A 12164-nucleotide genomic window follows, 5' to 3' on the forward strand; every position below is an offset into this window, starting at 1 on the left:
ACATTTTTAAACAACTTTCCAATTTACTTCTTTTATCCATTTTGCATATTTCTCTTGGTATCCTGTGTTGAAGGCACAGCAAAGCACTACTGGGAGCTAGCTGAACACATTGGTAAGCCAATGACAAAAAGTATATATGAGCATCCACCAATCAGCAGCTAGCTGCCTACCTAGGTATGTTTTTTTAACAGAGGATACTAAGAGAACTAAGCAAATTAAATTATAGAAGTAAATTGAAAAGTTGTTTTAAAATTGTATGCTCTGAATCATGAAAAAACATTTTTGGGTTTCCGGTCCCTTAACTGTGATCCACTGTGCCTGCTAGGGTGTGTTATAAATAAACCCTTTACCATTATGTTATTTGAAATAGCTACTTTTACCTGTTGATACCACCCCCTATACTGAAAATGTCAGTACTACTCTATCGTCTATAGAAAGGCTACATAAACAAGAGGCAGCAGCAGAAATCAACCTCCCAGCATTGGGAGGGAGAGAGCCCAGATCATTTGAAATGGTTTTCCTTAAGCAGCTTTGAATGCAATAAACTCTTATTAGCTGCTTGTCTGAGTGAATTGTCTTTTTAAATAGAGGCTGCTATCTCTACTTTTTTAAATAATATTTTTGTATATAAATTTTTTAACTCTGAGGTTAATATCCTATTAATGAAAAAAACAGTGCTTTGTCAGCTGCTGTGAATCTCAGTTAGTGAAAAGAATGGGACATCTCTCAGCTGTAGATGTGTGTTTGGAATATTAGCTCCTTCTCTGCCACAGAGCACTGCAAAATAATGTTATGTAGTGATTTTTCAAAAGTCCTAAATTTCACCAAACATTTGCAGAAACCGTTTACTGGTATACAGTTTGTCAGAGACCTCCACTCCTTCCTGTAATTTAAATGGTACAGGAATAGTGACGGCTATTACTGGTTCAGTGTGAGCTCACAGTGCCTTGTGTTGACTGATTTACTGAAAAATGCTGTCATACTTCCCAAGGAAAGATGGATCTGTCCAACACGGTAGAACACTACTGATTTGTAATGTTATCTGTCACATCTGAGCTTACCCTGCTCGTGCTGTCTTATTGTGGTGAAGCCTAATACTGAGGTGACTAATGAGAGAACCGTGAGCCTGGCTTCTGAGCTCTGTACGAGAGAGCCTGCTCAGAGCAATCCTCTCTTAGGAGATGCATTGTTCTGTGGCTGGACATGCAGGCGTGTAGTAAAAAGGCTTCTGGATTACTGACAGGAAAACTGGAAACGGTGTAGGTTGATATGTTAGTGGAAGAAATATTAGAACAAGAGGTCTTGAGACTAAAAATATATTTTTAATGCTGGGATTTACATTGAGATACATTATTCTACACTTCAGACTAAATTGGCTTTATCCTTATAAGCCATCTTTATTATTTTTTTTCTAAATCCATTATGGGTATCTCATACATTTATAAGCATTTATCTTGTCTTATGCTCAAAATTGGCAAAGGCATGAATATGGTATTAAGAAGCTTTAATACACGTGGTTATATGGCTGTAAGAGTGGTTTTCAAATACAAAAAATAATTAAATTGTATATATAAAAAGAATGAATTAATCCTGGGCTTTTAGTGCTGGCCTATTATGAGAGAAAAAGGAAACCATAGTCCTGCTATAGATATTGTGTATGCAGACCACATGCACACAGTTACATATACAACCTCACTTGACTTCTTTTTTAGAAGATTCGATCAAAATGTTGAAAAAAATGTGTCAATATCACAGCCAACAATTACCATCCATACACTGCACAAAGTTACGTGATTTCATTTAGTGCTCGTCTTCTGTGTAAAAGGTGCATTCACATTGTTGTTTTTTGCTTTTTCAGTTTAAGTGACAGCTTTTTCATGGTAAAGGGTGCGGCCCTCTTCTTGCAACAAGGAAACAGCTTCCAAGGGCAAAGAAGTCTTCAGCACGTCAACAAGAATGCAGGTAGCGTACTACATGCAAAGTTGTTATGGGGTCCAAATGTCCTTGTAACAATCTGAAAATAGGATTCAGAATCCTGCAGCTGTAGAACAATTATACTGAATATGACTATGTCCTGTTTGTTGTGCTATTATAACCACAAGGGGGCAACCTACCTACACATTTCTGTTATCCCAACAATGTGAATGTGAAGGACAGGTATCTATTAAGGGAGAAACCTATGTGTGTGTGTGTTAATGTTTATTTCAATAACAATCACCGGCTGACACGTTAGATGGTCTGCATGAATACTACAATCATTATGTTACACCAAGAAATTATTTGACATCCTTTTCACAGTGGCCAAGGATTTAATTTCCTCTTCTCCATCCCTATAACAATGGAAGGGTGACACACTAGTACATTTTATCTTCTCTATCTTAACAATGCCAAGAAAACACACTAAAACACACACACACACACACTAACAAACCTTGTTTTAGGGATTTAGTTTCATGTATCCATGCAGCAATAAGAGGACTACAGAAAAGTGAGATTGAGTGCTGTGCATCTCCAGGAGAGTGGTGTGCAGTAACTATTTAGTAACCTGCCTTGCTATAGTTTATATGATGCTGTACATGGTACCTACAGGCAATTAGTATAATATATGTGATGCTGTGATTTCTGCAATCCATTACATCTCTTCTTATCACAGGAGATTTGCCTCAGCACCTTCAGATCATGATCAATCTTCTCCGCTGTGAGGATCGCATTAAACTGGTAAGGCTTGACCCTTGAACCCCTAAACAAACTCATTATTGCATGTCTGCAATAAAATGTATTCTGATGAGAGTGCATTGGCCTCTATTGGCTTCTTATAATACGGTGCTTATTTGCTGTCAGACTTATATGTTATAAGTATGTGGATCAAGAGCTTGCAAAACTGGCTAAATATTACTTGTAGAACTATGTAGTTCATTTAAACGCCCATTATCCCTATTTTGTAATAAATTGTAGTTTTGTAAAGATTAAACCGATTTTAAGTCACGCTGCTTAGTGTAGATTATCAGGGCCAATTTGAATTCCTTACATGGGCTTAAAAATATACAGAGAGTGCACATATTTGAATCACTATATGACAGCAATAACACTGCCAACATATTCGGCTTGATGTGATGTGGGCACTCTCTTTGAGCCTACCTTGGTATGCTCTTCAGTAAAGGATAACAAGAGAGTTAAGTAATATATAATATTATTTGGTAGTAAAATTAAGCTGGATTTTTTTTTATATTGAAATCTCTGTCTGAATCACGAAAGGTTCAATTTTGTCTCTCATGTTACTTTAAATCTTTTTTGTTTTTCCTGTCGGTTAGTTCCCTGGGTTTTTCCTTTTTAACCTTTACTTCCTTCTGTCTTTTACCCCATTGACTCGTTCCTTCTCTGTCTCTTATTCCTCTTTTTATTTTTTATTCCTCTCTATTTATTTCCCCCTCCTTGCCCCCATTCTTCTTCTTGTGCAATCATTTTGTATTTTTTTTTTGTTTTTTTTTAATCTCCGATCCTAACATTTGCTTATTTCAGGCAGTGCGTTTAGAGAGCGGTTGGTCGGAACGGGTTCGGTACATGCTTATTATATACAGTATTGGGCGTCAAGATACAGAGGAGAACATACTGTTGGGTATTGATTTTGCTAGCAGAGAAAGGTGAGTTTTATGCACAGTCATCTTAATTCAGAAGTCAAATAGATGCTGCATGTTCACATAATAAACTATATATACAGTGGATATAAAAAGTCTACACACCCCTGTTAAAATGTCAGGTTTCTGTAATGTAAAAAAAAAAAGAGACAAAGATAAATCATTTCAGAACTTTTCCCACCTTTAATGTGACCTATAAACTGTACAACTTGATTGAAAAACAAACTGAAACTACTAGGTCAGGGAAGTTTAAAAAAAAATAAAAATATATGGTTGCATAAGTGTGCACACTTATAACTGGGGATGTAGCTGTGTTTAGAATTGAGCAATCACATTCAAAATCAACGTTTAAAGTGATTAACCCCGAATAAAGTTCAGTTGTTCTAGTAGGTCTTTCCTGACATTTTCTTAGTAGCAACCTACAGCAAAAGCCATGGTCCGCAGAGAGCTTCCAAAGCATCAGAGGGATCTTATTGTTAAAAGGTATCTGTCAGGAGAATGGTACAAAAGAATTTCCAAGGCATTCGATATACCATGGAATGGAACACAGTGAAGACAGTCATCATCAAGTGGAGAAAATATGGCGCAACAGAGACATTACCAAGAACTGGATGTACCTCCAAAATTGATGACAAGACGAGAAGAAAACTGGTCTGGGAGGCTGCCAAGAGGCCTACAGCACCATTAAAGGAGATGCAGGAATATCTGGCAAGTACTGACTGTGTGGTGCATGTGACAATAATCACCCATATTTTTCATATGTCTGGGCTATGGGGTAGAGTGGTGAAATGGAAGCCTTTTCTTACAAAAAAAAACATCCAAGCCCAGCTAAATTTTGCAAAAACACATCTGAAGTCTCCCAAAAGCATGTCACAAAAGGTGTTCTGGTTTGATGAAACCAAGGTTAAACTTTTTTGTCATAATTCCAAAAGACATGTTTGGCGCAAAAACAACACTGCATATAACCAAAAGAACCCACAGTGAAGCATTTTGGTGGCAGCATCATGCTTTGGGTCTGTTTTTCTTCAGCTGGAACTGGGGCCTTAGTCAAGGTAGAGGGCATTATGAACAGTTCCAAATACCAGACAATATTGGCACAAAACCTTCAGGCTTCTGCTAGAAAGCTGAACATGAAGAAGAACTTCATCATTCAGCATGACAACGACCCAAAGCATACATCCAAATCAACAAAGGAATGGCTTCACCAGAAGAAGATTAAAGTTTTGGAATGGCCCAGTCAGAGCCCAGACCTGAATCCAACTGAAAATCTGTGGGGTGATCTGAAGAGGGCTGTGCACAGGAGATGCCCTCACAATCTGACAGATTTGGAGTGTTTTTGTAAAGAAGAGTGGGCAAATCTTGCTAAGTCAAAATGTGCCATGCTGATAGACTTATACCCAAAAAAGAGTGCTGTAATAAAATCAAAGGGTGCTTCAACAAAGTATTAGTTCATATTATTTTAGTTTTTTATTTCTACTTCCCTCCACCTAAAAGATTTTAGTTTGTTTTGCAATCAAGTTGTACAGTTTATAGGTCACATTAAAGGTGGAAAAAGTTCTGAAATTATTTATCTTTGTCTAATTTTTTTACATCACAGAAAACTGACATTTTAACAGGGGTGTGTAGACTTTTTATATCCACTGTATGTACTGGGCCATTACGGCATTGAGTGGGAAATGACACCTGTCTAGATGACCGATGAATTGACAACTTTAATCTGTAAGTAAGCTTTATTTTTTGAAACTGACAACATAAATTTAAGCTTTGTAAATAATGCATAAGGTTATACAGATTCTAAATTTTTTAAGTAAAATACAAATCTGATAAACACAAACACTTCTTAGATCATTTTGTTATTGGCACATTTAAAAATGAATCTCTTTCGTCAATAACTTTTAATACTGTTTTCTCAAATTACTTATCTGTAACTAAAGAAAGGGGCTGACTTATCACTAATATATCACAAACTAAATGTCATTTCTTCTGTTGGAAATCCTGAGAATGCTTCATTCTAAGGGATTATATAAATGCACATTTTAGCACCCGGGTAGTTTAAGATAGCCCCAGAGCACCAATGCATTACTTGGGAGTCAGCTGATCACAACTGGTGAGCCTATGACAAAAGGCATATGTTTGAAGACTTCTATCACTTCTATCTGAGCCTCTCTCCCTGCTTTCCAACAAAGTAGACAAAGAAAATACATTAAAATTGTTAGTAGAAGTTAACTGAAAAGTCTTTAAAAATGACCTGTTCTATCTGAATCATAAAAATTGAATTTTGACTTTAATGATCCTCTGAACAAGGAGAGCACTGAGCAAGGGCTTATATGTGTTGACGAAAGCAGAGTTAGGTAAATGTTTATATTTACTAACCCTATTAGAAGTATGGTGGACGGAGTGTGGGAAATCCTAGGAAATCCGCTTTAATGAAAGAGCAGCCGATTACTTTATTCATTGTCTTATGGAATTCAGAATATTATGCAGCAGAGGAGCTCATAAATACCTTGAATACAAATAAGCAAGTGTGAAAAGTAGAAGGTTACCGCCAGGTACTATGTGTTTTTCCATGTATGAAAAAAGCCAGACTGTGTGAATCCAGTGGGTATCTGCATCCTCAGTGTATATTTGCACTGTTTGATACTTAGCCTTTTGTCTATTTCAGTAAAAGCTGCACTATCGGAATGGTTCTGCATCTGTGGAGCGACACAACCATTCGTCTGGATGGAGATGGGTGAGGATATAATGTTGTCTAAACCAATTAAACATCACACATCAGTGAAGGGTTAATTACTATTCTAATTATAACATTTCCAGCGCTGTTGCTGTTATGTCTGACAGACATAGTTTATTCATTAAAAGTCACATTGCTGCTCTAATGATTCCTTATGTCCTCTGTGATATTATTTGTGTGCCATGTGCTCTGTGCTAGTACACAGGACTGCTTGTTTGGTTTGTGAAATATGGAGCCCACTCTTAAGGAGACACTGTATTGTACATTTTTTTTAACACAGTGAATTCTGTACCAGCTGCATACTATTTACACATAATACAAATTGCCCAATGAGGTTTATTCTTGTAATTGCAAAAACTGGCTTTGCGCATTGATGTCACCATCCTTACATTTTCATTACCAAAGTATGTGCCTATGTGTATAGAGAGAAAGTGAGATAAGATGAGTAGACTCACCCTGATACAAAAATATACCCGAAGGAGCCATTCCCCATACTTTTTAATGCTATGAAGCTGGTATAGCAGGTCATTGGGAACAACTTAGGGGATGGACGCTGTCCCTTTAATCTTCTAGTTGCTCTGTCATTGAAGCCATTCTATATACAGACTCAAACACTCACCTTCCATTGTATTTGCCAAAGAAGAGTTTGCAGCTTAATTTAGAGTAGCTTTTCTTACATAGTTTACTCTTAATTTCCTTTGTAATGTGCTGGTCTGTAATACAAAGTGCTTATAGATATTTGAGGTTGTTGTCTTACTATTTTGTCTATGACAACAATAATACAGCTAATGTAAGTTTGTATCTCTTCCAGAATAGTGTCTATTGTGCTTGTTAGAAACTGAACTTGCATATTCTCTTTCCTGTTTTCAGAGGCTTTAGCGTTAACACTGCAGGGAAAACTCACGTGTTTAAGCCGGTGTCTGTCCAGGCAATGTGGTGAGTAACGTCTCGGTATGCCAAAGCAAAAGAATACTTTGTGTACCCATAGCTTTTATTCTAAAGGCAGTTCTATTTTTTACAGCATATAGCTCTGGTTTGCAGTTGACAGTTTGGCTGATATTCAGTATTTAAGGGGGTAATTAGCAATGCCTTTTTACTGTACCCATTTCATGTGAAAAAGTGCAATAACACTTCTTTATATCAGCCCGGAGTTCATGCAAAACGGTAATTTTTACAGTAGCTTTTTAAAGTGTCATATTTTTTTTTTTATAAACAGTACACTGCTCCAATTTAAGACTTTAAAAGCATTGAACACATGAATACATGCTTTTGTGTTAAATATTATATATATATGACTATTTATAGATCTAAAAATATTATTAGTTTATGGCAGCAGTTTTGCAAAAATTATTTTAAGCACTAGATAGAAGTAGCATTTTTATAGAACATTTTTAAAATTATTCTTGCAAACCTGCTGCTATATACTACTCCAGACACATGCACGTTCATTGTACACACTATCTGAATCATGAAAGAGAAAATTTGTGTTTTAATGTCCCTTTAAATTTGTTTTCCTGTCCTTTTATGAGCAAATGTTTTCTTTTTTCTAAGGTTTACATTTTTATTGAATTTTATAATAATAATGAGATGGAAACCTTTTGCACCATTATATAAAGTAAAGCAATAGGTAGTGATGTAACCATGCAAAACAAGTAAAAGAAAACAGAATAAATAAGGAAACTGGAATATAACTTTAAATGCCATATAAAGCAAAAGTGTCACCGCTAAGCTAGTTAGTTAGAGGAAAAAACTAAATGTATGCTTACCTGATAAATTAATTTCTTTCATGGTGGTGAGAGTCCATGCCCCATTACTATTAGGATTCAGCTTCTGTCCACTAGGAGGAGGTAAAAATTCCCAAAACTCCAAGAGTATTTAATCCCTCCCACTTCTCTGCTACGCTAGTTATATATATATATATATATATATATATATATATATATATATATATATATATATATATATATATATATATATAGCCAAGCAAGGAGACGGGAAAATGAGGTGCAAATTAGAACTGCCACTATAAAAAAGCCATGTAAATTTAGTGAAAAATTGGCGGTCCTTGTGGACTCTCACCACTGTGAAAGAACTTCATTTATCAGTTAAGCATAAATTTTATTTATGAGAGTGCACGAGCCATTACTCCAGGGAACTAATACCCAAGCTGTGGAGTCCACAAGTAATTTGGGGGGGGGGGGGACATAAATGTTTTTCAAAGGCAGGTACCTAATTACCACACTCTGCTGCTTGGAGGACTTTCCTTCCAAAAGCTGATTTAGATGAAGCAAAAAACATCAAAGCTGTAGAATTTAGTAAAAGTAAGCAGGGATGGCCATGTTGCTTCCTTGTAAAGTCGTTCAATAGAAGCCTTATTTTTTTTAAATGCCCAGGAAGTGAAAACTGATCTAGTACAGTGGGCTGTAATGCGTTCTGGGGGAGACTTTCCCGCTTCAAAGTAAGCCTTCTGAATCACGAGTTAACCAGGAAGCTAAAGAAATGGCTGTAGCCTACTGGCCCTTGTGTGGAACTGAGAAATTAATTCACAAATCAGAGGATTTTCTAAACCCCTTGTTACTTGCAAGTAGAGTTTTAAGTGTTCTCACTACATCTAAATTATGTAGGATCCTTTCATCAGAAATTTGTGGCTTACGTCAAAAAATGGAGCTGCAATTTATAGATGAAATTCTTGCAAAAACTGCTGCCATAGAACGCTCCAGACACATGCACGCTCTTGAGCTTATGTCCCTGCTTTTTAAAAACCGAAAAATACCAAGAGAATGTAGAAAATGTTATAATAGAAGTACAAATAACATAACAAATGACATACAAGTTAAAATTGCATGCTCTATCTGAATCCTGAAAGAAAAAACTTCTGGGTTTTATGTTTCTGAAAGTTTACAGATGGAATATGATCCGCCCCTTTGTGTGTATACTTATTTTATTCCACATATTTACATTTGTTTTCTCCGTTTTTAAAACTAGGTCGGCCCTGCAGATGCTCCACAAGACTTGTGAGGTTGCCAGGCGATACAACTACTTCCCTGGGGGGCTGGCTTTGGTGTGGGCCACGTACTATGAGAGCTGCATTAGCTCTGATCAGAGCTGTATCAATGAGTGGAACACTATGCAAGACCTTGAGTGCATGCGACCAGACTCACCCATTCTCTTCATGGACAAGTGTGTCATAGCTTTCACTTTTTCTTTTTCTTTCATTATTCATTGAAACTCAACTCAGTCAGTGATTGTATATTGTTGAGATATAGTTATTTGATGGTGTGTTTATATCAGGACATGCATGCCTCTGTGTATTTCTTTTTGTATTAGGACCAGTCTACATGATATGTATCAAGATGTCTATCCACATTGTTGGTGCACTTTCTTCTTTTTAAAATGTATACTGAGAGCATGTACCCAACTTGGCAATAATATTTTAAGGTCTATGAAACTGCTGGGCACAGCTTCAACAGAATGGTTACTGCTCACTATGCTTTCCCTCCCCCCTGTGTTTACTACCGCCATCTTAGATTTTATGTATTCTTGCAACCTGTGAAAGAAGTTGTGAACATTTGCAGATCAGGGACGTTGACATCTTTTTTTTCACACCTGTATCCGTGTACTTTGGGTGAGCGCTCACCATATAGAGCAGGAGGTTTACATTTTTGCAGTTTTTTTTTAAACACAGTTTAAAGGTTACATAACCTAAAAAGTTCACAAATATCACAGCCACTGCAAAAATGTAAAGCACATACTCATGCACATGCATCATTCACACATTGATTAGAGTAGCCGTGTTAGTCCAGTGGTCCAGTTATTTAGCTACCAAAATAACATTAAGCAATGATACTTATTTATTGGACTAACTATACAGTTACAAGTAGACAAGCTTTTGGAAGATTCCTTCCTTTCTCAAGTCTTAAGCAATATATTTGTTTTGGACTTGCAATATTAAGTTCCATGCTAATTTAGCTTGGTCCAGCTATACTTCCTATCACGCCACTTGTAATCTGGGCCTGTATGTGTTAAAAAAAAACACTATAGATCCTTTTTAAATTCAATACACACTCTTGATTGTTTGAATATACACGCCTGTACTTAAAGGGACCGTGTACATTACATGACAGAATTACTTCATCCAAAGAATAATGGCAAAAATAAAACCTATATTATAACTATACGTTTTATTTATTTATTTTTTACCTAAAATTATCCCACTCCAGTTAGTCGGCTGTGCAATGGTGCAACGTCCTCAGAAAAGGGTTGCACAAAGATCCAATCTTGACACGCCTCCCCCTCCAATTATATGCAACAGGCTAATCGACGCCTACATTTAGAAAGAGCTCATGTGCGCTATTGCTGAGTGCGTAGCTGTCTCTCACAAGAGTGAACTTTTGAGTGCACGCTTTTTGAGTTATCACACTCACATGATCAAGCGCCATTGCTAAATCTCAGCTTTAAGAGACATCCCATACAACAAGAATGAGGTGTTTAATGTTGCAGTGCTGCTAAAACCTGCTTTCAAGTGGCTTGCAAGACCTTAGCGTTCAGACTTGTGTTTTTACTAGTAGGGAAAGTCACGCTCATGTCCAGTACTCTATTACAGGAAGGGAGTGTGCAGGGCTATCTAAGAAAAGCATACTTATGAACATATGCATTGTAGACTATAGGGTTTGTTAAGTAGGCAGAAAATTGGTAACATTTAACTTTTCCCCAAAATTTAACCTAGATGAAATAGTTGAACAGGACATTTTTTTTTAAATATTTTTATTGAGGATAAAACATAATAACATACAGGAATTCCATTACAAGATAACAGAAAAAAAAATAAGGTGATAAGTGCCATAACAATGGAGTGGCATATGATCAAATTGGTACAGAAACTCAAGAATAGTGAAATACCATAATACAGCCAACAATCCCAATTGTATCTGTAAAATAATATGAAAGAGAAAAATATCAACTGTTCATCCTCGATTAAGCGTAGGGAAGGGGTACTATTAAGTAAAAGAAGCTTGTTAGCGTTAAAGCATACAATTCGGCAACATGAGAGCATATAAAAGAATATCTGTCTCCGGGTAACTTATGGTAAACAAAATTAATATCCTGACTAATGAAGACAAGATATATACGAACAGGGCATTTTAAAAACGACGGTTTAAAAAAAAAAAAAAAAAAAAAGATAGAAAAAAAATAAATCTCTATTTTCTTTCATGTAATTAGCAAGAGTCCATGAGCTAGTGACGTATGGGATATACATTCCTACCAGGAGGGGCAAAGTTTCCCAAACCTCAAAATGCCTATAAATACACCCCTCACCACACCCACAAATCAGTTTTACAAACTTTGTAAGTAAACTTACAAAGTTTGTAAAACTTACTTTTGAAGTAAGTTTGTGCTAGATTCTTCGTTGATATGCGCTTTGCAGCAGGCTGGAGCCCGGTTTTCCTCTCAGTGTGCAGTGAATGTCAGAGGGATGTGAAGAGAGTATTGCCTATTTTGAATTCAATGATCTCCTTCTACGGGGTCTATTTCATAGGTTCTCTGTTATCGGTCGTAGAGATTCATCTCTTACCTCCCTTTTCAGATCGACGATATACTCTTATATATACCATTACCTCTACTGATTCTCGTTTCAGTACTGGTTTGGCTTTCTACTACATGTAGATGAGTGTCCTGGGGTAAGTAAGTCTTATTTTTATGACACTCTAAGCTATGGTTGGGCACTATTATATAAAGTTCTAAATATATGTGTTTAAACATTTATTTGCCTTGATTCAGGATGTTCAACATTCCTTATT

At 36.4% G+C, this 12164-nt stretch overlaps 1 protein-coding gene across 1 annotated transcript in view; it reads left to right on the forward strand.

Annotated features, from left to right (window-relative positions):
• The window catches only part of SSH1 (slingshot protein phosphatase 1), a 219927-nt gene that overhangs the window by 77515 nt on the left and 130248 nt on the right, over nt 1–12164 (forward strand). Inside the window, exons 3-8 of the mRNA XM_053702141.1 lie at nt 1859–1962; nt 2654–2718; nt 3520–3641; nt 6298–6366; nt 7237–7302; nt 9352–9546. Coding sequence (XP_053558116.1) covers nt 1859–1962; nt 2654–2718; nt 3520–3641; nt 6298–6366; nt 7237–7302; nt 9352–9546 — 621 coding nt within the window. The remainder of the gene's footprint in view (nt 1–1858; nt 1963–2653; nt 2719–3519; nt 3642–6297; nt 6367–7236; nt 7303–9351; nt 9547–12164) is intronic.

Source organism: Bombina bombina, chromosome 2, assembly GCF_027579735.1.
Source record: "Bombina bombina isolate aBomBom1 chromosome 2, aBomBom1.pri, whole genome shotgun sequence".
In the NCBI taxonomy this organism is placed as follows: domain Eukaryota; kingdom Metazoa; phylum Chordata; class Amphibia; order Anura; family Bombinatoridae; genus Bombina; species Bombina bombina.